Below are 25555 nucleotides of genomic sequence, written 5' to 3'. Positions count from 1 at the left end.
TCTTTTTGAGTATGTGTTTTTTGTGTGTGTGTTTTAATGGATGAAAAGCAATACATGGAGAAGGACATTAAGATTTGAGGTGATGGATACATCCGGTGGCTCAGTTGGTTAAGCATCTGACTCTTGACTTCGGCTCGGGTCATGATCTCAGGGTTGTGGGATCGAGCCCCGAGTTGGGTCCCACGCCTCCTTAAAGAAGAAAAAAAGATTTGAGGTAATGTGACCCCAAAACCTGTTTTTTTTTTAACAGAAAACATTTTGCCCATTCTCTGACCCAAAATCTGAGCAGAGTTAAGTGGATTCCATGAACATGGTATTTCCACTTGACATAGGTTAGTGTAGAGACACTGTACTTGTGAAGATCTAGCATTCATATCCCCATTTATTTTCAGCTTTAGTTTTTTACAGGATTATATTAATGTGCTGAATTAGTGTTTTAATTAAATACTTCTAAAGTCGTTTATCATCAGTTTAGAAGAGACTGTGCGGGTCCGAAGCACCTCTATGACTGAGCCTGTCCCAAAGCCCAGGCATCCTGCTCAGTGATGGGGGCCTCTCTGACCAGTGGTACCACACACTCACACAAACCCCTGCCCTGTTTGCCTTCTCCTGCCGAGGGGTCAGAAGCAGTGGCAGTGTTAGCTAGTTTTTATCAGACATGGTGGTCTGGACTAGGTGATAGAATAAATGATAAATGTATTAAACACATCCACTTGTTAGTGACGTTTCTGACAAAAAAATTCCCAACCTAGTTTTATCAGAGGAGTTCCAGACCCATTTTCCCCTCCCCCCCCCTTTTTTTAAGATTGTATTTGAGGAAGAAAGGCATGAGTGGGGCAGGGGGCCAGAGGCAGAGGGAGAAGTGGACGCCCCCTCTTGAGTACAGAGCCCAACTGAGGGCTCTGTCCCAGGACCCCGAGATCATGTCCTGAGCCAAAGTCAGATGCCCAACCGACTGAGCCACCCAGGCACCCCCCAGACCCATTTTTAACTGCTTCTGGGTCCTCACCATCAGAATTCCACAGGCACAGTACCAGTCTCAGTCTGTCTTTGACCAAAGTCTAACACTTAACTCAGTCACTTTTTGCCACCTCCAGCCAAGTCCCTCTTGTTCTGTTTGCCGTGCACATCCTTCCCCCATACAACAGAAACCTGCAGGTGGTCTTCGGACCTGTCTCGTCTCATCCTGTCGTATGTGTTTTACATCCCAAGTACATTCTGGTCTGACCTCTTGGAGTCCACACTGTGTTAGTTTGGGACATCATTTCTTGTGACCGTAGTAGCTCGTGTCGGCCCTTTCGGGGTGTCCGTGTCCTGCATCTGTCCATTCTGATTCATCTGCCACATCATCATGCATGTTCTCCTCCTAAAACCAGACACCCTTGTTATGTATTCACCAGCTTAAAAATCTTCAGCAGCTCGCCCCTTACAGGGAAATTGAGCCCCTTAACCTCAAGCAGAGGTGTCCGCTCTACCGAGAGGCCAGCACCTCTTGCCAAGGTGGTCTTGGTCTTCGTCCCTATCATGTGGGGCAGGGGAGGGACACATAGCCTTCGGGTTAGGAGACCTGGCCGAAGTAGTGTTGGTGGAGCAACTTAGTAGCGGAGCAACTTAGTAGCGGCCACTCAGGAGACAGTTGGCGGTTCCTCAGAACACAACACCTAGAGCCTGTGGCTCCGCTCTGGTACATGTGCCCAGAGTCTGTGCAGTCCTAGCAGCATTGTGTATAGTAGCTGAAGCTGGAGACAGGCCAGATGCTCATCGGCTGCTGAATGGATGAACAAAAGAGGGTAGATCCATGAAATGGACTATCGACCAATGGAAAGGAGAGAGATAACGCACACTCCAGCATGGGTGAACTCTGGAACATTCCACTGAGCGAGAGAAGCTAGTTACAGAACGCCCCACGTTGTAGGATCCCGTGTGGGTGAAATGTCCAGAACGGGCAAGTCTGTGGAGAAGGGAGTGTGGGGGATGGGAAAGAACTGCTAACAAGTGTGAGCTTTGTGAGGCGACAAGAAAGTTCTCAGCTTGGATAGCAGTGGTGGCTGCATAACTCTGTGAACATACTCAAGGTCACAGGATTGCATACTTGGAAGGGTGCATTCTGTGGTGCATAAGTTTTATCTCAGTCAGGTGTTTTCAGAAATAAGAGGTCGCTCTTAGTGCTTTTGGTTTCCTCAGAAGCCTCACGGGCATAAAGCCTGTGTCATCATTAGAGTTCCGTCTGGCACACCGTGCCTGGCGTGGAGTAGATGCCCACGAGATGTCACAGCATGAGTGAGGCTTTATGACGTGAGCTGTCGGACCTTCGGAGAGGGGACGTTGGTGAATCTGTGAGCGCCTCCTCAGAGTCCATTACACTGTCCAAATAGATGCTTACTGCTGTTCCAGTTCCAATGCCAGAAAACTGTGGACTTTGGGGACTCTAACCAAGTTGTGTCCTTCCCTCCTAGGATACACACCTGCTAAAACTGCTCAAAACCTTAGAAGGACATGCTTACGGCGTCTCCTACATCGCGTGGAGTCCGGACGACAGCTACCTTGTTGCTTGTGGCCCAGATGACTGCTCTGAGCTGTGGCTTTGGAATGTCCAAGTGAGCACGTTCTGTCTGTCCTTGAGCCTTTCCATTCGGTGGGCCCGTCCTGCATGCATTCCTTGTAGCTTGATGCTCGCTAGAAAATAGCCAGCCACCCAGCCTCGGCGACCAGAGTGGGTCCCACGTGACAGAGCCCAGGTGTCCACACTTAGCAACCCAAATGTCATACTGAGTATAAGAGAGTATTTAAAAGAAGGACGAAAGTATTTTCAGGAATGTTGTGCTTTGTGCTGTGGAATTCCTACTGTTTACTGTGGTACTTTTACTACAAGCAGATTTTTATGGTGGTTTCATAATTTGATAATTGTATATGAAACTTAACCTTTCAAGTGTGCAAACGTCTGTAGGGAGCCAGAGCTCTTGTTTTGGTGGCGGTCATACTGTTGTCTCCTTAACTGTTTTATATGTTGACCTAGTTTAGGAAAAGTAATGATGTTTCAGTACTTTTAGTAAGGGCTCTCTTCCTGTTTGTAAACCCAAACTTGACCTTCGTCCAGGATCCCTTTGTTGTTTTTGTTTTACAAAAATTAGCATTTAGTTCCATTATTTTTGTACTGTGTTTTGAAGACCTTGTAATTCCAATTTAATTTTTTTAACTTCTTTCTGTAAGGTGGCTGGTTAGATGCTGTTCTTTTCATTTTTCCGCCCCAAGGCGAGGGCATGGTCCGAGCTGTGGTCTGAGGGTACTGGTGTGCACTGACAGGGTGGGACTGTGAGTTCGGGGACCTATACATGACTTGGTTTGTACTGAGAGAGTAGAGCTGAAACTATGCACAAGCATGCAGAGGACAGAGCGAATACTGAGATGTCCCTGAGGGTGATCCGCCGTAATTCCTGCTCTGCTGCTAGTTACAAAGCACAGTCTTCTTACTGCTCACTTACTACTTAGGTTTCAACCCTAGCTTTTCAGTAGGAAAGTCGTTGAATATTAAGAAAAGTGGAAGAATACAGTGATGACCCTTGCCCACCACCTGGGATTCTGCGATGACCATTCTGTATATTTTGTGTGGACACACATGCATGCATGCATGTAGACGTGTACACACAGACATCCATGTCCAAAACATTTGGAAGGAAATTATAGATGTGATGCTTGATACCAAATACTGAAGCATGTACCTTCTAGAAAATAACAGCTTATTCAAGAACATTAGCTATCATTCTCTAATATTTAATTTTCATTTCGTAGTTAAAAATCCCCAGTTGTTCCCCAAACACCTTTAGGCCATTTTAGCAAACCATTGCGTCATCGGTGTTTGTGATGGCGGGGGGGGGGGGGGGGGGGGGGGCGGTGCAGCAAAGCCCAGAGGAGGAGACTGCTTCTCTCAGTAGAACAGACTGAGATGAATCTGACCTGAAAGACAAAATGGGTTGTTGTTGTTGTTGTTGTTGTTGTTGTTTTTCCCATTAAAGCTTTTTGTTTGCCCCTCAAGAGAAGATGTGTGGAGTCCTGATCCCCCAGTAATAGACTCAAAATCGATGGTGTCTGTAGTCCTCCTGTGAGTCAGTTCTGAGTTTCTGGACAGTTAGAGGGTGTTCTAGCCGAACTGTTTGTGTGTAACTTTACAGACTGGGTTTTCAGTCAATTTGCACATTGTTCCTCCTATGGTAAGGTAGTTTCCTCACGATCGACTCCCTCATATACCCACTGTCGTCAGCACAGCAGAAGAAAAGACCATTTCTGCCTCAGCACTTAGTGTGTTAACTTGTGTGTGAAGACAAAATGCAGAAGATTGAGCCTCTGTGTGTGTATGTGGGATTCTGAACTTTTAACTGTTTATATTCAGCAGTCCAAAAAAGATAAATGGACGAGACCTATTAGCAGCACGGGGGAAGATTTTTAAATTGCTGATTTTTTTCCCCCCAGTGTAAAGGGAGACCTCTGGCTTTCTGTTTTCATGCCCTCTTTGCTTTAGTACTTGGCCCTGTTCCCTGATCATACACTTTGTTTTCACTTTTTTTTTTTTTTTTACTTTTGATTACCCATTTCTCACAGGAAAATTATGCCCATGTACTTTTTATTATGCCAAGGGCAGCTATTATCTCTCAGAGCCTGTTTCTAATCCATGAACAAAATGGAATCAAGACTAGATTAAATGGTATGTGTCTACCTTCTAAGTTCAGTAACTTAGAAAAAATAACAGGTGGGTATCTTAGGGTTGTAACCAGTAAATAGTCTTTCTTACTTGGGAATCCTTTAAAACAGCTATGCTAAACTGTACAAAAGCCTCTTTTCTGTACTTATAGTTGAAATGAAATTAGATATCAGAAAAATAATTTTCATTTCTCTCTTCCCATCTTCCCTACTACCTTTCCAGCATCTCAGATACGAAATTTCACATAATTGAGAACTGCTGCACCCTTGCCTTAGTTCAAGGACCTAGTTTTTCTGTCCATTCATCATGTTCTTGAGGAACTGCTAATGGCAGTCTGGGACAGGGACAAGTAGGGGGATCTCGGAGGGAGTAGGGCATGTAGCACTGAGCTGCTCATCATTTTACTTGGAGAAAATATAATTTGATTTATAAATGTAATTGAAAATGAGAGTTTTATTAGAGGTTCTGTCATCAGATCTATTGTTGGAGTCGCCTGTGCTGACATTGTTGAGCTCCCGATTCTTCCTCCTCTGAGCACTGCAGTCTTGTTGGTTGGTTGGTTGGTTGGTTTTTTTTGTAAGTCCAGTTAGAATAGTTCGTTTCTCTTGTTAGGAACACCAAACGAACCTGATATCCCAGTTACTATTTTTTTTTCTTTATGCATTCACTTTAGAAGCTTATCTTGAGGGACACCTGGGTGGCTCAGTGGGTTAGATGGCTGTCTTCAGCTCAGGTCATGATCCCAGGGTCCTGGGATGGAGTCCTACATCAGGCTTCTTGCTCAGCAGGGCGCCTGCTTCTCTCTCTGCCTGCCTCTCTGCCTACTTGTGCTCTCTGACAAAAAAATAAATTAAATCTTTAAAAAAAAAAAGAAGAAGCTTATCTTGAAGGTCTTAGCCACAGTTTTATTTCTTTGTAGACGGGAGAGCTAAGGACAAAAATGAGCCAGTCTCATGAGGACAGTTTGACGAGCGTGGCTTGGAATCCAGATGGGAAACGCTTCGTAACTGGAGGTCAGCGGGGCCAGTTCTACCAGTGTGTGAGTACCTCCTGCCCTGTCCACGGCCTGCTGCATTTGTTGAAATAAAAAATGTACTTGACTCGCTGTCTTTTAGGAAATAGATTGTGTGAAGACCTACTTAGCTATCTTTCTAATAAGCACCGTCCAGTAGAACTTTCTGCATTTTTTTCTTTTTGTAACCATTTTTAAATGCTTATACAAAGTCTAGACTTCAAGTTGCTAAAATGTTAAAAAAATTATTTTACTAAATATTTTGTCCTCATAAATAAGTTTCTAATGGTATAGGATTGAAAATATTTAGCACTTCTTTTGAGGCTCTAGGTTTTGTATCCAAACTCTGCTGAATTTCATGAGTTGACTGTCTTAAATATGTGAGGACTAAAAGCGGTGATGGGCACTACCAGAGAACCTTCCAGTCTTTATTTGAAGTAACTTCTGATTACTGTCTGCCCCATTAATCTCGGGCTCATGGGGTGATGAAAGTAAGGACTGTGACCAATCTTGTGACAAGGCAGACTCTGCCATGGCTGTCCATCTGGTGTCCGTGTCTCGCATCATAGCCTGGCCCACTGCCAGTGAGCGCTTCCACGTGTGGTCTTAAGATTAAACAAGATCGGGGCGCCTGGGTGGCTCAGTGGGTTAAAGCCTCTGACTTCAGCTCAGGTTGTGATCCCAGGGTCCTGGGATCGAGCCCCACATCTGGCTCTGTGCTCAGCGGGGGACCTGCTTCCTCCTCTCTCTGTCTGCCTCTCTGCCTACTTGTGATCTCTGTCTGTCAAATAAATAAATAAAATCTTTAAAAAAAAAAAAGATTAAACAAGATCATGAATCCTGTAAATCATTCAGTGTAGCTAAAGATCACACATCATAGAGGCCTCCATGTGGCCACTCTAAACCACTGGTGTCTTGATAAGCCGGCCATGGGACTTGTGGAACATCGTGTCCTGTCCCCAAAGCCTGAGTTCTTGAGTTCTTTTCTTCCCCCATTTGTCTCAACACACTTTATTGGTCTATCTGTGATTTTCCCAGTAGTTTGAAAAGTTATTTCTGGAGTTTCTATCCATGGGCTAATATACAACTTGGATTTTTTTATTTATTTTTCCCTTAACGTAGGTATAATAGACATATAGCCTTATGTTAGCTTCAGGTATAGAGCATAATGATTTGATAGTCGTATGCATTGAAAATTACCACCACAGTAATTAGCCGTTCCCATACACAGTTGTGATGAGGACTTTTAAGATTTATTCTCTTAGCAACTTTGAGATACTCAGTCCCGCTGGTCCCCATGCTGTACTTTCCGGCAGCGAAGCTATTTATTCTTGAATCCTTGGCTGCAGGACGACCCTGTGTATCTCTGCTGACCCCACCATCCCCTATGGTGTTGACACCATCAGGGCCCAGGACTCAGCAGCTCCTCCATCTGTGGAGCAGAAATGGGATGCCTCTTAGAGCTTTGATCTGTAGAATGCATTGCAAATTTGGTGATGTTTTTAAAATGTCCTAACAGGGGGTGCCTGGGTGGCTCAGTGGGTTAAAGCCTCTGCCTTCAGCTCAGGTCATGATCCCAGGGTCCTGGGATCGAGCCCCACATTGGTGTCTCTGCTCTGTGGGGAGCCTCCTTCCTCCTCTCTCTCTGCCTGCCTCTCTGCCTACTTGTGGTCTCTGTCTGTCAAATAAATAAATAAAATCTTTAAAAAAAAATTGGATTTTCTTTTTTAAAAAAAATGTCCTAACAGCTTCTGAGTTCTGTAAAGCTGTAATTAACGTCATAGTAATCTTTTCCATATCCCAACTTCTGAATAGTACAGGACAGATCCCAGTATAGTGCATTTTAAAGGAACATTTGAATTCTTTCCCAGTAGAAGTGAGACCTTCACTTGGAACTTGGGATTCTTCTTTCCCTGTGTGTATTGTATTTATTTGTGCCTGGCAGGTTATTGAAGGGAAGATGGATTTCCCAGAGATTCTGTCCCCCTCCCCCTGAGGTATTGTTGTAATGAAATTGGACCTATAGTCACATTTTCATGATGAAAACCACTTTATGGAACAATTAAGTGGAGCAGGAAAAGACAGACTTACTACTAAAAGATGCTGCTGAGATTCTTTTGGTTCTTTGCTTTCTGAGCACTGTATCATAATGGGTTTCTCCTCAGGATTTAGACGGGAACCTCCTTGATTCCTGGGAAGGGGTGAGAGTGCAATGCCTTTGGTGCTTGAGCGACGGCAAGACTGTTCTGGCATCAGACACACACCAGCGGATCCGGGGGTACAACTTTGAGGACCTTACAGATAGGAACATGTAACTGTTTTTTTATCCGTTAAATAACTGTTTGATTTATATTAAGATGTGTGGTGGAACTCGCTATTTGAGAAGAGTTTTTATGTTTTGGTTTGGACTTGACCCTAAAATGGATTGGTGGTCGGGTGGTGCTTCGTAACCATTAACTCAGATTTTTTTTCTTGATTGAAATACAGTTTGTCATACTGATTATAGACAAAATTGCAGTGTTTAAGCTAGAACATTTTATATTTTGATCATTTGAATGTTCTTGATTCTTAGTATGTTGCTTTTGACAGATTATTTTCTGGTTACAGAGTACAAGAAGATCATCCCATTATGTCTTTTACTATTTCCAAGAATGGCCGATTAGCTTTGTTAAATGTAGCAACTCAGGTAAGTTTATTATAATTATAAAGATTTAGCTTAGTTCAAAATATATGATTTTTGGTGTATACATATATAAATAAATATTTTTACAAATTCTTAAACTTCACCTATGTGTTTGATCCTTAAGTTTGTAAAGTCAACCTTAAATGTGTCAGAATGTTGTCATTTTGTGTAATAGAATTGAAAATGTTCCATCAGGCAAAGGGATATTCAGTGTAAAACTCTTTTGAGTTGAGGGGCGCCTGGGTGGCTCAGTGGTTTAAGCCGCTGCCTTCGGCTCGGGTCATGATCTCAGGGTCCTGGGATCGAGTCCCGCATCGGGCTCTCTGCTTGGCAGGGAGCCTGCTTCCCTCACTCACTCTCTCTGCCTGCCTCTCTGCCTACTTGTGATCTCTCTCTCTCTGTCAAATAAATAAATAAAATCTTTAAAAAAAAAAAAAAAAAAAAAAAAAAAACTCTTTTGAGTTGAGGAAGAATAAGTATATCTATTTTCTTTTGCCTACAGGGAGTTCATTTATGGGACTTACAAGACAGAGTTTTAGTAAGAAAGTATCAAGGTGTCACGCAAGGGTTTTATACGATCCATTCATGTTTCGGAGGCCATAACGAAGACTTCATCGCTAGTGGCAGTGAGGGTGAGTTGTGTGCATGCCACTATCGATTCATGCGTCTGGACGGCACGGGGGCTCTGTCTTTGTCTCAGTGCATGAGGGTAGCCATGTCTCCGGGCAAATGCAGATTAAAAATTCTTTGAGTTTTATTTCTCAAGTACACTGTTCATTTCCCCATTTTGGAATGCCTGAGTCCTCTGTATCAAACCAAGATTTAGTTAAATCAGTACTCTTTCATGGTGGTGTGCAGAGGCTTGTAAAATGTATGTAGTCAGGGTCAATTATGATGTGTTACCTGATTGTAGACAAATTCGACTCTAGTTAGGATCTGCAGTGTTTCTTTATTGGCCGAAGAGAGTAATTTAGTTTCATGATTCTTCACGGTCTCAGAAAAAGCTGAAATTCTAGAATTATCTCTACTACTTTCTAAATACATGTGCTCTCCAGCCTACTAACATCAGTATTCCAGGCAGGCCTCTTCCCAAAGTCATCAGTCTAATTTAAAATAGAAATTGCTTAAAATCGAGGGACCCCTGGGTGGCTCAGGTGGGTTTGCATCTGCAATGGGCTCAGGTCATGATCCCAGGGTCCTGGGATCAAGTCCCAGGTTAGGCTCCCTGCTCAGTGGGGAGCCTGCTTCTCCCTCTGCCTCTGTCTGCTGCTCTGCCTACTTTGCTCTCTCTCTCTGTCAAATAAATTTTTAAAATCTTTAAAAAAAAAATTGTTTCAAGGAAAGCAACACAGATAGCTGAGTATTAAAAGCAAGTGTGCTTTTCAAGGCGCTAGAAGCATAAATAATGGCAAAATCTCATTCAGCACATTTTTCTTGAGTGCGTGCTGTGCTGCTCTGAGCACTACAGCAGCACATTAATTCAGTCAGTTTTAAAAATACCAAGTTTAGGGGCGCCTGGGGGACTCAGTCATTAAGCGTCTGCCTTCAGCTCAGGTCATGATCCTGGGGTCCTGGGATGGAGCTCCGCACTGAGCTTCCTGCTCAGCAGGGAGTCTGCTTCTCCTTCTCCCACTCCCCCTGCTTGTGTTCCCTCTCTCGCTGTCTCTCTCTCACTCTCTGTCAAATAAATAAATAAACTTTAAAAAGAAAAACAAAATGCCGAATCTTGTTTTACAACATAGACCAGGGAACTGGATTCTTTGCCAGTGTTCCATTTATCATCCAAAGTATTGACCACGCCTATCTTGACAAAAAATTGATCTCGATGGATAAGAGTAACACATGAGTTTTCCCTTTGTGTATAAGGTATATTTAAGAATTAGGACAAAAACTTTTAGGGAGTCATATGAAGCATAGGAATTTATCTGTTATTTCTTTCTCTAAAAAATAATCTGTCGGCACCAGGGTGGCTCAGCCATTTGAGCGTCCGACTCTTGATTTCAGCTCGGGTCATGATCTCATGGTCATGGGATTGAGCCCTGCGTCAGGCTCCATGCTCAGCAGGGAGTCTGCTTGGGATTCTCTCTCTCTCCCTCTCCCTCTGCCCCTCCCCTCTGCTCACACTCTCTCTAAAAGAAAAAAAATCAGGTAAGATTGAGGAGAGAGGAGAGTTGGTTTGTAGCTGACACTTTGGAAAAGTTCACATCTTTTCAGTTATTTTCTTGCAGATTCTGCACTGGCTCCTCTTTTGGCACAGTCCAAGCACCCGAAGCCTTCTGCCAGCTTGTTAGGTGCCCTCCCTGCCCCCACCAGGTCTCTTTCCTGAGCTCCGTTCAGCTCTGCTTCTGGGGGGCTTCCCCTCTTAGTTATGCCCCCCAGCCTTTCTAAACATTACATCAGCCCTAGAAGTGCTTCAGAATACATGTGGCTGCCATTATCCCTAGTGATGTGAGTCCTTTTGTTTTAAAGCCCAAACTGACTTTGAACTAATGATGAATCATCATTAATCAGACCACATTATATTCTGTTTAGGGCTAAAAATGAACTGTGAGGTGAAGAGATGAGTGTTCTGACGACTCAGGTGCCTTAGAATGGTCCTGAGGAACATTTTCAACACCAACGGGACATGGTGAATGCATCATGTCCCAAGATGGTCACGTTAATCCATTTGTCATTTATTTGCAACGAATGTATTCTAAGAACCTTCCAAATCACCGAGTACATGAATGTCAGTGTAAAATAGAGCAATTAGAAAATGTTTTCCCAAGAAAGTTATGCCATTATGCAAGCTTTTCCAGTGGCCAGGCAATGTGTAGAAAACCCTGCTTTATTTTTTTACTATAGCACAAGCTGTGGGTTCCACGGACCACAGCGGCCAGCCGAGCTCAGTCAGCAGGCCTGTCACTCTGACCCTGACCCCTTCAGTCCTTGGGCTTGCTGCCTCTCCAGCAGATACCGTCCTCGGGTGTGTGCACACAAAGCATTTCCCCCTGGCGGTGAGCAGGTCCCCACTCACTCACACTTTCCAGTGTGATTTTCTTTGAGAACTTCCTGGTTAAAGGGGAAGCGTAGCTAATCTGCTGTTTTGTCTTTGTCTTTCTCTGGGGTTTTTTTATTGTTGTTTATTTTTTTAAGATTTTATTTATTTGACAGAGAGAGACAGAGAGAGGGAACACAAGCAGAGGGAGTGGGAGAGGGAGAAGCAGGCTTCCCGCCGAGCAGGGAGCCCAAACCAGGGCTCGATCCCAGAACCCCGGGATCATAACCTGAGCCGAGGGCAGACGCTTCACCAACTGAGCCACCCAGGCATCCCCTTTTTTTACCTTTTTTGCTTACTTGATTTTATGCAAGGGAAAATGATTAAACAACATACACCTTCTAGGAAAGTATAATTCAGTTCTCCAGTGAGTGTCTTGGCTCTTGCTTCCCATACGCACACAGAATGCTCAGAGGGAGTCCCAGCCTTTCATCTTCAAGTTAGATGCTATGAAACCAGGACTTGCTCTGTTACCACAAATGAGCTACCCCGCAGCATGCTGAGGTTTGCCCAGTGGGAAGCTTGTCCCTAGGGGCTCCCACGTCTCCATGCGGAACACTCCTGTGCCTCCCCCGGGATCTGCCCTCTGTGTGCCCCTGTCACCTGCGATGACGCCTGGGGTATACTCTGTGCCAGGCTCTTTTCAGAAATCTTCATACACAAACATGTTGGACCCTCACTACGTAGTGGGGTGAGTCCGGTCCTCCTGTACAGGTGAAAACACCAGTTACGGGTCGCTCAGCCTGGGTGGGCACCCGCAGCGCTTCGGGCCCCCTCCCCAGGAAGGACAGGAGCATGGTGCCCACCTTGCAGCAGCAGAGCCAAACACGAGCACCTGGCCGCAGAGATTGCCCGGCAGAGGGTTGGCTGTGGCCACGTTCCTGCTACCGTTGGGTTGGTGCAGTGCGGCTCAGGCGCCGCCCATTGCCGGAGCGTTTATTGGCTCTGTCCTACAGATGTAGGAGATCTTTACTGTGATCCACCTCTCAGGTACTAAGGAACATTGCAGAGTTTGTGATGACTTGAGAGAATCAGTCACCTTTAGCAGGAGAAAAGTTTGTTGGGGCAAAAAGGTGATCATAAGGTGATTTATTCAACTAGTCACGTCATATTAAGTTCTAATAATTGAGTCCTATGTCATGTGTGTGATGATAAATTCCAGATCAGTTGGTTTTGCTGAAGTCAACTCCCTGACTTTTCTCTGAATTCCTGTTTGTTCAGATCACAAGGTTTACATCTGGCACAAACGTAGCGAACTGCCAATCGCGGAGCTGACAGGGCACACACGCACAGTGAACTGTGTGAGCTGGAACCCACAGATCCCATCCATGATGGCCAGCGCCTCAGACGATGGCACTGTTAGAATATGGGGACCAGCACCTTTTATAGACCACCAGAATATCGAAGGTAACACCACCGCACTCCATCCCTGTGTTTCTTCCTGGTGACACCTGGCCCAGCAGTACTTGGAAGTGTGGGATAGAGTTCATTTCCTCCTTCTTTTAGAGACTGTACTTTCTCTCCTCAGAAGGAGTTTCAGTAACCTGAGATACAGGTGTGTGTGTGTGTGTGTGTGTGTGTGTGTGTGTGTGTGTGTTGCGTGTGTGTGGTTGTGTGTGGTACACGCATGTGTGCACATGTGTGACACTGGGGAGCACGAAGGGGAGCATGCCACTGCGTTTATAGCTCTGTAGCTGTTTAGTTTTTTCAGCTCAACAAATCTTGAAAGTCTTGCTTCATGATGCAGGAAGCGCTTCCTATTTTCACACCCATAAGAACTAGCTAATATTACAAAATTTGAACAACTTCAGAACGATTTGCTCTTACGAATAAGTCTCCATAACACCGTGTGGCCCCCTGCGCACCGGGCGTGACCGGGAGAGAGAAGGACACTGCGATCTGCCCTGCGCCTCAGGGCCAGGCAGCATGTCCAGCCAGCTGGCACACCGTCATCACAGCCCTGTGACAGCAGGGTCCACCCTTGTTCCCATGGGGGAGAAGACAGAGGTGCAGGCCGGGTGGAAGGGTTTTCCCTTGAGGACATGGCTTAGTTGAGCCAGACAGCGGCGCTGGAGGGAAGACGCCGTGAGAGCTCATACGGGAAGGATGTGCTGCTCTTCTTTCAAACAGAGCAAGTGAAATGTTTGGTTTCCTTAGAAGAAAGCGAATCGCCCAGAAAACAGATGAAGAGGCTTTTGTTCCCTGCGTGTCCCACCTAGACGTCAGCGAGAAGGAGCACCCGCGGTCGGGTGAGCGTGCCAGGCTGGAAGAGGATGCGGGTGAGACTGAGACCCGCTGCACACATGTGCAGAGCCCAGCAGGTCCTCCTGCGTCTGCGCGTCCCTACGGGACCGGCCTGTGTGCCTCTAGGACCGCTGCTGGAACCAAGACCCTCTGGACAACTGGTGTTTTACAGATTCATAACCATGATTCTAGGTGCTTCTCTCGTTTTATCAGTCATTTGGAAGTGTGTTCTTCAAGGAGCCATGTTCGATTTGGAGACACAGAGAAACATTAGGTAGATAGAGAATTTCCTGGTAAGCAGGTACACCTCAGTCCCAGCTCAGAGACGATGCCTGTGCTGCCCCGCCGTTGGGTAGAGCAAGTGGCCGTGGACACCGAGGCAGCAGGGGACCCAGAGCTGGGCCTCGTGGGGTCCGCTCCACTGCCGCAGCCCTGCCTTGTTTTCTGGCAACACAGGTGCAGCCCCAGAAATACATTCACAGATACCTGAAACAGGAGGACGGTTTCTGTAAAACTTAGGTACTTGGCTATATGCCTTTTACGAAGGTATCTTCTGGGTTCTTTCCCCTACTTGAATTTTTTTTTTAACTAATTAAAGTAATACCTGTTTGGAATAGAAATTTTGGAAAACATGGATGAGGCTAAAGAAAATGATTCAAAAATCATGACATCCTAGCATACTGTAAGTCATTTAAGCAAAAATATTTGACTCCCGTTTCAAAAACGAACTTGCTGACCTTTCATTCTAACAGAGTTCCATACGGTGTCGTTTTAAGGAATGTATGTGTCAAGTAGGTTAGGACCAAGCAGGCCAACGCTACAACGCGGATCTTCAGATCAATACACCAAGTGAAAGACACAGGACACAGAAGACCACTTAGTGCAACCCCATTTCTGTGAAATGAGTGGGCAGGTCCATGGAGAATGAAAGTAGACCAGTGGGGTGCTGAGGGCTAGGTTCTGGCATTTGTGTGTGACTGCTGACAGGTGATGAGATGGTTGTCCAGCCCGTGAATGTGCCCATTACAGCCACTAAACTGTGTCCAGGAGGCTATGTTGACCCATTCCCAAAAACAAACAGTTGGAAGATAGCACAGAATTCGGGCTGAGTGAGTGAAGCATGCGGTCCCAGGTAGGTCCCACTCCTACCTTGGACCACCAGGTCGTCCGCCCCTCTTATTTTGTCATCTATTCATAAAGATTTCCTGTTCCACAGAACTACTTGAAGGTTCATTTTTAAAGTATGAGATTCTAATTTGATTATTCGCTTGGGTTCTCCAATAATCAAAGTAATGAATTTAGACTATAATATACAGGCTAAGACACGACACGGACACATTGTTCTAAAGATGTTGATGGAAATAACCAAGAATTTGCTGTGGTGTGATTGTTCTCAGTGGTAGTACGTTTTGTAATATCATGATCCTGATATTAAAACTTTCTAACTGGTGACTTTTTTCTTCCCCTCCCCTCTTCTCCCCCCCCACCCCCTCCCGAAACACATTTCATCCCGTCTTCATTCAGAGGAATGCAGTAGCATGGATAGTTGATGGCGAATGTGGAGCAGACGACTTCTGTTTAACTTAAATTAGTCGTATTTTAATGGCTTGGGATTTGGTGCAAACAAACATGATTGATAGCTGGACAGACATGCTCGTCATGAAAAAAGAACCATTTCTGAAGCCCAATTGGGGCCAAACATTTACACCTTGCTTCATAGTAACCAGTTGAGATGAAGCACGTCGTTAGAACGTTGTTGGACACCATGTTGAATTATCCCCCCATCGGTTGTGAAGAACTGTGCTACATTCAGGCTTACCCATTGAACTCAGTATATATATTTTTTTCCCTCCTGCCTTTTGTCTGGTGGGATACCATTCTTGTTGCTCTTCTGTGTAATGAAGTTTAAATGCTTGTTTGGAAAACTTTATTTAACAGTTTAGAAGGCTTGATAGAAGGAGTGCATTAGTCTGAAGAGTATACATTGGATAGGAAAGAATTTCCTTCTTTTGTTTCTCCAAAATCTTTCCGCCTTATTTAGCTTGAGATCTTTGCAGCTTGGTTCATGGATTCTAGCCTTGCCCGTTGCGCAGTATATACTGATCCAGACGATAAACCAGTGAACTATGTCAAAAGCACTCTCAATATTACATTTGACAAAAAGTTTTGTACTTTTCACATAGCTTGTTGCCCCGTAAAAGGGTTAACAGCACAATTTTTTAAAAATAAATTAAGAAGTATTTATAGGATTAAAGTGACTTCATTTGTATACATTTGGAATCTAAACCAGCTTCAAAAAGTTTCCTCTCTGATTTAGATATGCAGTATAACTGATGCTCTTCTGGAATCCCATGTGAGACTTGCCCAGAAACAGTGCTTGAAGGACATTGCCCAGGAAATCCAGAGTCCTGCCGTGAAGGTGTCCCCCCTTTTGTTTTATTCCTGAAGGAACATCAGTACCTGATGTTGAAGAAATTCAAGATTCAAAAAGAGAATTTTAAATCTCTACCAACAGGAGAAATCAGGAGTCAGCTTAGGTTCGCAGCAAAGCCCGTTCCAAGCTGTTCCTAGCTTGGGAAGGTGTTCTGGTGCGATCCCGCGGGAGAGTGGAGATGAGGAGTAACCACTGGGGAAGTTCCTGGTCTCCTTGAGCTTGTCAGGAGGATTCAGCAAGTTCCAGACAGACCGAAACTGGGTTTAAAACCTCACAGTCCTTGATCTTAATGGCCCTTGATATTCTGACCTGTAGAGATACATAAATTGACAGAACGCTCCTTCTCCATTTTCCCGATATTGCCATACCGAGCCTCATTCAAACTGGTGCTGTGGGTAGTCCTTGCCTCCCCACCCCCTTCAGTTTAAAGAACGGTCTCCTTCGAGGAAAAGCACTTTGAATCTTGAGGGTTTCACATTTAGAATAAGCCAAAAGCCTGATGTTCACATTGTGCTTTTAAACCCCATTAACAGCGGAATGCAGCTGACTTGGTCTCCTTCCACACTCCCTCCCCTTCTCTGCAGAGGCTCGGGGAAGGGGGGGACCACAGCTGTTACGCTGGGAGGAGGAGTGGGAGTACCCCTGAGATCAGATTCTGGTGAAGAAAAGGGCTTGTACTAAGTCCCCTTTGGGGTCCAGCCACGCCTGCAGTCTGTCCAGCACGGGGAAAGGCTTGGGTGTCAGGAACCCTCCCGTGGGCACGGGGCAGGGCCAGCCCCAGGGACAGGTGGGCAAGTCAAGGAGGGGAGAAGAAAGACAAACACAATTGGCCTTAAAATAGCACGGATTCTCCCAAAAGCTCATAGTAAGAGAAAGTGACAGACAGTGGTCGGCAGATTATTTTATCAAATTGGTATGTAAAAGATTTCTTTAAGCTCCATTTTGCAGAGACCACCACTTAGAGAATCAAGAACTCCTGTTTTGATACTTCTGAGTTACAAATAACTATATGTTACAGTTTATCTGGTACTTCACTTTTCTTAACTCAAATTACTTTTTACTTTGAGCTTGAATAAAAGTCTTCATTGGTAACTGTATATAAGTAAGTGGCAACTTCTCTTTACCTCAGTGCAGTTAAACCCACTCGTGTTTTCGGTGAGTCCCCAAACCCCGAAGCCATCCCTGCAGCCCAGTCGCTACAGCAAGGTGGGCACCAGCGGTGGGCAGAGCCAGCGCAGCGTGCCTGGGGCCCCACGGACGCTCCCCGAGACCGCTGCCTGCTCAGGGCCAACCTGGCCCCCATTCTGGCCCGGGCTTCCCCCAGCCAGCCCGTCAGAGTTTTTCTGTTAAAAACACTGTAAAAAACAAAACCACAAAAAAGTGGCATAGAGGTGAGGCACACTTCGCAGAGAGTGTAACTCCTTGCCGTGGGGTGACGAGGGTGCAGGGGCCCTCAGAGTGGCCAGGGAAGAGCACGCCCCGGGCTGGCCGAGGCGGTGGGCCCCCCAGGGCTGTGTGGGGACCATGCTTATGTGAGGTCACAGGGCAGAGACCTAGGATCGCCTGACAGTGCTGTAGGCTGGAGAGCGAGGACGCAAGCCAGCCAGCGCAGGAGGCTAACAAATGTATAAACTGAAAAGTACCAATACTTTTTGCACATAGATCAAAACAGAGTGGAGAATTTGGGCTCCAAAAATCAGGTTAGTAGGCTCATTTCCATGTGCTTAAAAATGTTTTTGTTGTCGTTCATTGATTGAGGGCTGGAGCAAGTATGAAATTAAATGTCTTTTTCCTCCAAACAATCAGTTATGACTAGTACAGCGTCGGACTTGAGCAGGGCTGGGGCAGGGAGGGGATGAAGAGCCAGGGGTGAGGGTCCAGTGTGGGTGGGGACCGACATAGCTTCCCTAATGGGCTCCGTTTCTGCTACTGTCCTAGGCCAGGCCAGTGTGTCATATAAAACCAGGTAAGTCGTCTCAGAAGAGGAAATTGGCAGGCGTCCCAACAGATGGGCCCATTTGGGTGTGGGTGGGAGAACAGACGGGGTTACCTAGCTCTAAATCCAGACAAGGTGATGAAAGGAACCTGCTAGTCAAAAGAAGGAAAAAAAGTCCCAGTTATGGTCTGTGTTTTCATCCGCACCCACACCCAGAGAGAGCGAGCGGTTTCTGTTCTTAGGCGTGTTCTCCCTCCAGAACGGCTTTCTGTGACATTAATAGAAAACCCTTCTTTCCCACCCCTCCCCATCTTGAAATTTTCTTTTTTAGGCTCTTGTTTCCTGCACACGAACTGACCCTATCACCTCTGCTCAGTGCTAAATAGACTGCACATCTCTTGAAAGGGCGCTCTGTGTGTCCGTTTCTTTCACAGCAGAAGAGTGGCTGCTTTTGAATGGGGAGGAAAGAAGACCTTTTTCTTAATCTCCTTTGTGTCCCAGCTCTACAATGTACCAACATCCTGGTTTAATTTTCCATTAGCCTCTCATTTAGACTTCAGCAGCTCTCTTTTGGCCTTATTCTCCAAAATACTACTTGCATTTTCAAAACCATATCTGATTTCCTACAAATGGCTAACTTTAAAAGAAGAGGTGAATCTGCATTATTTACACTTAGACACTTTCTAAAAACAGGGTGAATTGAAATTTCCAGTGTTGTTAAGCTATTGTTACAGTAGCTGCCCTATAGTTGCAGAAACAAAAACTATAAAAACCCATCCCCTGTCTATTTAATCCAGATAGGCTGGATTTAATGAAACTAATAGTATAAAAATGTGTGTGTGTGTGTGTCGTGTGTCCGTGTGGGAGAGAGAGTGTACTTAAGTCATCAAAAGTCCTAGAAACCACTTTCTGGGTTCTTGTCAATTTTACTAGTCTCATGCACGTGTGAAGTGCCCTCTCTCGAGTCTGCTTAATACTGCTCTATTTTTATAAGATTGAGATGTGTCCCCATCTTTGACTCAAGCATTTGAGTCAAGCATTTCCATTATCAGGGTCAATGTGCTAAAACCGAATCGTAACATTTTTAGGCATAGATGGAAAAAACATGTCATTGGCTCCTTGAAAACGTGTGTGTGTGTGTGTGTGTGTGTGTGTGTGTGTGTGTGTGTATGGCGCAGGGACAGACCCACAGAAGCATGTTTGTACTTACAAACCAAGCTGGAGAGATCAAGAAAAGAACTTATGTGCTGATTTTAAGATGCCTAAACTGTCCAGATTTCCATGGCGTTGTGGTGGAACTAGCTGACACTTAGAGCTTTTGGTCTGTAATAACTATTTGCTATGGATGGATTCAGTGTTTCAGAGAATTGTGTTCTTAAATTTGGGGGGTTCTGGTGTTTTTGTTTCTTGGTTTTTTTTTTTAACTGCCTCTCAGATTATATTTAGTAGTTTGAATTTCTTTGCTTTATTATTTCATTAAAGCATAAAAACTTCAGGTCTCTGATATTTATTTTCACTTGTTCTAATTATTTACAAAACACCCTGTTAACTTTTATTTTATAAATGTGTAGTATATTAAACATCTTTAAAATTTTGTTCAATTGAAACTCCATTAACTTTGATTTGCTTTACTGGGATTTTTTTTTTTTAAATACACCTTTTCCATGTCCATGCGTCGCACAAACTACCCAATTGTTTGTATCCCCTTCAGTCCAATAAACAGAATGAGTAAGACCTTGCGCTGAGCCTCCTTGTGTCCTTCCAACCTCAAATGGCTGATTGGCTGAATCTGACGCCCACGTACCTACCTGCGTTCTCCACTTCATCGCTTCACCTGTTGCAGTGTCTTCTTCAAAGGGCAGTTGTGTCAGGGGCGCCTGACTGGCTCAGTCGGTGGAATGTGTGACTCAGTCCTTGGGGTTGTGGGTTCGACCCCCATGTTGGGTGTAGATTACTTAAAATTTTTGAAAAAATATAAAGGGCAATTGTGCAATCATGGATTACTTTAGGAGAATTCAGGGAACACTTGGATTTTACTTATATTTTGAAGAATTTTTATTCAGAGGGAGAGCAAGCACAGGGGGTTGGGCAGAGGGAGAGGGAATCCCAAACACACTCCCCACTGAGCATAGAGCCTGATGTGGGGCTCGATCTCACAACCCGGAGATCACAGTCTGAGCTGAAATCAAGAGCCGGATGCCCGACTGAGCCACCCAGGTGCCCCAGGAACCTGACTATAAAGGAATCATGTGTCTGCCCCACTTCGCTTGAAAATATTACTGTATCTAACACCCCATGTGTTAGGAATTGCATATGTTGATTAAGAGAAAATATACTTTCAGTTTGAAATTAAAATCTTTCCTAATAATTATATAATTATTTTTAAGATTTTTATTTGGGAGCGTGTGCTGAGCAGGGGAGAGGGGCAGAGAGGGAGAGGCAGACTCCCTGCCAAGCAGGGAGCCAGACCTCAGGCTCGATCTCAGGACTCTGGGATCATGACCTGAGCGGAAGGCAGATACTGAACCGCCTGAACCCCCAGGTGCCCCGTTACATAGTTATTTAGAGATCTCCGTGGAAAGGGCCACCTAGGTGACTTGGCTGGCTAAGTGTCTAACTCCTGATTTCAGGGTTGTTAGTTCAAGCCCCACTTTGGGCTCTGCACTGGGCATGGAGCCTGTTAAATTAATACAAAAAGATCTTGGAGAAAGCATGAGTGTATACAAACCCACAGCACATTTGTGTTTATGAGAAAAGGGAAAGAAAAGCAGTTGTCCCACTCAGTGGCGGGAGGGGGGGGGTTAAAAAAAAACAACAGTCGTCCCGTTGGGGAGAGTTCTTGCAGAAGTGAGCTTGAGGAGGATTCCCACAAACAGCAGAGTCCTGCCCGGAAGGACGGTCCCCCATGAAGAGCCCGCGCCGGGCCGGCAGTTGGGAGTCTGCAGCATCCTGAGGAACAGGTGGGAGATTTCCACTTGTTTTCTTTAAAAACAGCTCTACTCTGCGGACTTGGACGTGCAAGACTATTCATCTACACTAAGCTCTCCTGCCAGACTCCAGAACCTGGGATGCAGAATTTTCCAGCCTTAACAAATCCCAGAGTTGGGGCCTGTGTTTGGGACGGCGGGGCGGGGGGGGAGGGAGCGAAATCGCAAGCAGACGCCATACTCAGCATGGAGCCTGACGCGAGGCTCTCATAGCCCTGAGATCACAACACGAGCCGCCATCCAGAGTCAGATGCTTAACCACTGAACCACCCAGGTGCCCCCGTAGCTGTATTTTAAAACACAACTCTGCTCCTCCCACTTAAAAGTGGATGATTTTTGGTTACATCTTTAATGATGTCTTGGTTTTCCCAAAACTTAAAACTTAAGGAAGGCGCTTTTTTTTTTTTTAAGATTTTATTTGAGAGACAGCATGAACAGGCAGGGGCAGAGGGAGCAAGAGAAGCAGTCTCCTTGCGGAGCAGAGAGCTAGACCTGGGACTCGATCCCAGGACCCATGACCCGAGCCGAAGGTGGATGCGTCACAGCCTGAGCCCCCTAGGCGCCCCTTCCTGGTAGGTTCTGAGCCACAGGACTGTGCTCTACTCCTCAACCAGGAACCCAGGAGTTAAAAGCAGGCAGGCATCAGGAGGGACTAGGCACAGCACACGTGTCTGGCCGTGGAGGAGCGTTATGTGCACCACGGTTTGCCTCGGCATCCTGGGTGCTCACCTCGGACCGGTTGCCTCTTAGCTGCGTGGGACAGATACCCCAACTCCAACTTTACAGAGGGCAGTGGACTGAAATAAAGCAACTGGTCTGGAGGCGCCTGAGCGTCACTGACCATGATGGCAAACTTCCCTTGGTCACAGACAGCCAGTCACCTCAGGCTAAAAAACGATCAAACTTGTCCAAGATGGAGAAGGGCCCACTTTACCGATCCTACTTAACTGCATAGATCAGAGAAGAAAAGGACACTTATGAAATTGTATCGAGACCTTTGCCCACATGATGAAAACAATAAAACAGACTCATAGAGCTCTATAGAGGAAAGCCCCCACAATAAATTCGTGTATCTTCAAATTGTTTTATGAATATTGAGAGTAGTGGTTAAAATCGTGGTTTTGGAGTCCTTGAGCCCGACTTGATCCTCTCACTTAACGCAAAGCTCCGGGCATGTTCCTCCACCTGCCAGAGCCAGGTGTCCGCATCCACAGCAGCAGCTGATGGCACTGGATGCTGGGGTCCGTGGCCTCAGAGGACACGCAGTAAATCGGCAAACGAGTTTTGAAGACCAACTGAATCCAGAATATGGGGGCTTCTATGACTTGACGGGTAGGTCACATGACCTGGTTTCTGCAAGACTGCAAGGAAACCAGAGGGAGCCCAGCACATGCAGGGACATTAGACAGATGAAACAGACACATCCGGGTCCCAGGCCCAACAAACCAACCACTGAGCCAAGGGGGATGTCTGAGCACCACCTGCGGGCTCAGTCCTATGAATCTGCTAATTTATGTGCAGTGTTGCTGTCGGTACCATGGCCATGTGTTTCAAGGACCCCTGTCTTACAGAGACGTGTACAAAAATACGACAATATTGCAGGTGTGATGACATCGACCTTGGGGTAGATCACGGATAAACCAAGGATATAGCTGGTAAGAGCAAAAGGACCAAGCACCATTAATGAGTCCTATTACTGTCTCAGTGGATCCTCGTGTGGCCCGGCCTTGCCCCACAAGCCTCCTCGAGATGGAGAGGACACACCCCTTCTCGGGGAGCCGCCGGGTGCAGCTTCGCTGGGTGCAGCTTCGCACAGGCTGTGCCTGCCCTCTGTGAAACAGGCTCCTCCCATCAGCGGTAAGATCAGCCCTCCAAGGAGATTCATTCCTCATCTGACTTGATTCCACATCACATCCTCACTGAGAGATTATCAATTTCCATGTATTGAGCTGTGAAAACAGACAAAGGAAGGACTCAAGCTCCTTCCCATTCAAGTGCCAGACTCTCGCCCCAAAAGCGTGTGGTCCCCTGAGCAGCCGACAGGGGACGAGATCGGGTCCCCTGACCAGCCACAGAGGGGAGGCGCCTTGCTGCGTCACGCGGACTCCTACCATGCCCTCTCAAGGTCGTGCACACGGAAGCCCCGGTGGGAGTGGGACCTTGTCTGCCAAGTAGACATTCTGATGAGGTGCTAACATTCAGTGGGACCTGGTACAGATGACAGGACTGCTTGGTCACAGGTCCCCAAGGAAGAGTCGTGCCGGACCATGGCTACCAGCCTCCAGGGCAGCGACTGAACACAAAAAGCTCTTACTACAGGCTTGAAAGAGCAGCCCAATGCGGGACTGAGTACCCCATGAACAACCCCCGGGACAGAGACAGTCTAACATCTCACGTGATAACCGCAGATCACGGCACCACCCCTTCAGCTGGGAATGACCTTCGTTTGGGAATTCAGCTATTTCAGGACCAAAGATATTTAACTAAAGCGAAACATGTTGACCATGGACTCCTAGAACTCTTGCAAGAGGCTTGGTTGAAAAAGCACAGGCCTCACTGACTCTGGAAGCCACAGGAGCCCACGCAGCACAAGCTCCAGGGGCCTGTGTCCCGATGGTCCTTCCGCTCACTAGCTGGCAGGAGCTGCACGCAAGGCACAAACCTGCCCGGCATCTTGTCACCACGACTCTGGTTTCCATCACGAGGCAGCAGGCGCGCTGGTCTCCAATCCTGACCTCACAGGTCTCAGTGGGACTATCTTGAGCACAACGGGGGCCCAGACTGTGGCTCTCCACTGTGCCTTCCTTCCTTCCCGGACATACTTCTTGCCGGAGGAGCCATGGAACCACACTGTCAGACCCTCTTGTTCTTCCAGCAGTCACTCAGGGCCTCTGTGTGGGAGCCATGGGGTCAGGTGGTGGCAGCGGGAGTAGACTCCCAACCACAAATGCTGACCTCGCAGAGGACACGCTAGGTGCCAGCGAAGTCAGGTCCATGGGAGGCATCCTCAGCTCTCAGCTGCAGACAATGACCTCGGGAGAGGAAGCAGGTTCAGACTCCCACGGTCTTCTTGTCTACGAGGCAGAACTGCCAGAGGAGCTGCCGGGCTTGGAGGAGCGGGCCGTGGCCCCAGTCTAGTTTCCTCAGCACTTGGCAAGGACAGGGACAGAGGAACAGGATGCGATGCAGGTGCAGAGGTTGCAGGCAGGAGCACCCTGTGGGTGCTGGGTCCTGCCCACACACAGATCCCAAGGACACATCCAGCCCCCCTTCCCTCTAAGCAGCAGCGAGATGGAAGGACCTGGAAGGTCTCTGCAGGGTTCCTCTCAAGGGAAAGCACAGCGCATGAATCCCTGGCACCTTAATCCCAGCTCTTGAAGTCCGTGCTTCTCCCTTCTTTTCATCATTTGTACAGGCACCCCGAGAAAATACAAACGCTAGTCACCCCATCTCCTGGCTTTGATGCAGACGAGCAATTCAAGATTGGGGACTCTGTTCCTTTTCAACCACAGTCTGCGTTTCAGAACGGGGGACAGCCCAGGCTCGCCTCCTAGAAGACTCTCCGGGGAAGAGCAAACCCTCCACCACCTTCAGCGGCTTGCAGCGACCTGTCTCTCGGCTCTTGGGATTGAAGTCCCCCCATGGCTTCATGGCTTCAAAACCCTGAGCAGGGCCTTGCGGGAACTGGAAAAGGGGGAGAAAGCCAGTGAGAGATTGGTTTGTTTGGGGTTTTTTAAGGCGCAGGAAGTTGGTTCCAAAGGAAAAGGTAGGGAAGCCACCCCCACCCCACCCCCGCCCCAGTCACTTCCATGTTACAGCTGCTTGGCTCTGGGCATCAGCTATACCCATCACCAGGAGGAGGGGCTTAGGAGGCCCTGGAGGCTGACAGCCACAGTTTCCTTCATCTACCAGTCCCCATTCTGCCACATGCAGCCAACTGCTCCAAACAGGGGCCCTTCTATCCAGGGAGTCAGGCTAATAGGTCTCAGGACTTCTGCCCAGGCCGTTCGGAGTCCTGGACTGAAAGGACACATGGCGTCTGACCTCTTGGTGACACCACACCTTGCATAGCTGCCCACTTCTGCCCGGACATGGGTAACTCCCTCGGATTCTGCCGTGAAACAGCCGTGTTCGGCCTCGAGGCCAGGGCTCCAGATGGCGACACCAGGGCAAGAAGCAGGACCAAGAATCAACAGCTGGGTCACAATGCCCGGCAAACAGAGCCCAAGAGCTCAACACTCACGCCAAGCCCAAGAGCAGGCCTGGCTCCAGGGAACGGAGTTTGGCTGGGGAGCGCCACATCCGTGAGATGGCCTGTCCCTGGTGCAGAGTGGACATGGGCACGGCAGGACAGAGGCGGCACGGTAATGGCTCCATGGTCACTTGGTGACCCGACTATTCCTGCTCTAATCTGATAAGCATCTTCTACCAAATCACCTCTCCAAACCCATCAGGCAATGTATCTGAGACCAGAATAGGTTTGAAGGTGATTTTGAAGGCAGCGGCTTTAAATGAAAATTCTTGAT

At 46.8% G+C, this 25555-nt stretch overlaps 1 protein-coding gene across 2 annotated transcripts in view; it reads left to right on the top strand.

The window, feature by feature from the left end:
- The window catches only part of WDR26 (WD repeat domain 26), a 43229-nt gene extending 23447 nt beyond the window's left edge, over nucleotides 1-19782 (top strand). For both annotated transcript variants that reach the window (XM_080824386.1, XM_080824385.1), the window contains exons 8-14: nucleotides 2457-2597; nucleotides 5616-5735; nucleotides 7874-8019; nucleotides 8316-8394; nucleotides 8894-9023; nucleotides 12650-12835; nucleotides 15197-19782. In XM_080824386.1, coding sequence (XP_080680512.1) covers nucleotides 2457-2597; nucleotides 5616-5735; nucleotides 7874-8019; nucleotides 8316-8394; nucleotides 8894-9023; nucleotides 12650-12835; nucleotides 15197-15222 — 828 coding nt within the window. In that variant the 3' untranslated portion in view covers nucleotides 15223-19782. The remainder of the gene's footprint in view (nucleotides 1-2456; nucleotides 2598-5615; nucleotides 5736-7873; nucleotides 8020-8315; nucleotides 8395-8893; nucleotides 9024-12649; nucleotides 12836-15196) is intronic.
- Nucleotides 19783-25555: the final 5773 nt, after the last annotated feature.

This window comes from Martes martes (genome assembly GCF_963455335.1).
Source record: "Martes martes genome assembly, chromosome: 15".
In the NCBI taxonomy this organism is placed as follows: Eukaryota; Metazoa; Chordata; class Mammalia; order Carnivora; family Mustelidae; genus Martes; species Martes martes.
This window is presented reverse-complemented; position numbering and strand designations above follow the sequence as displayed.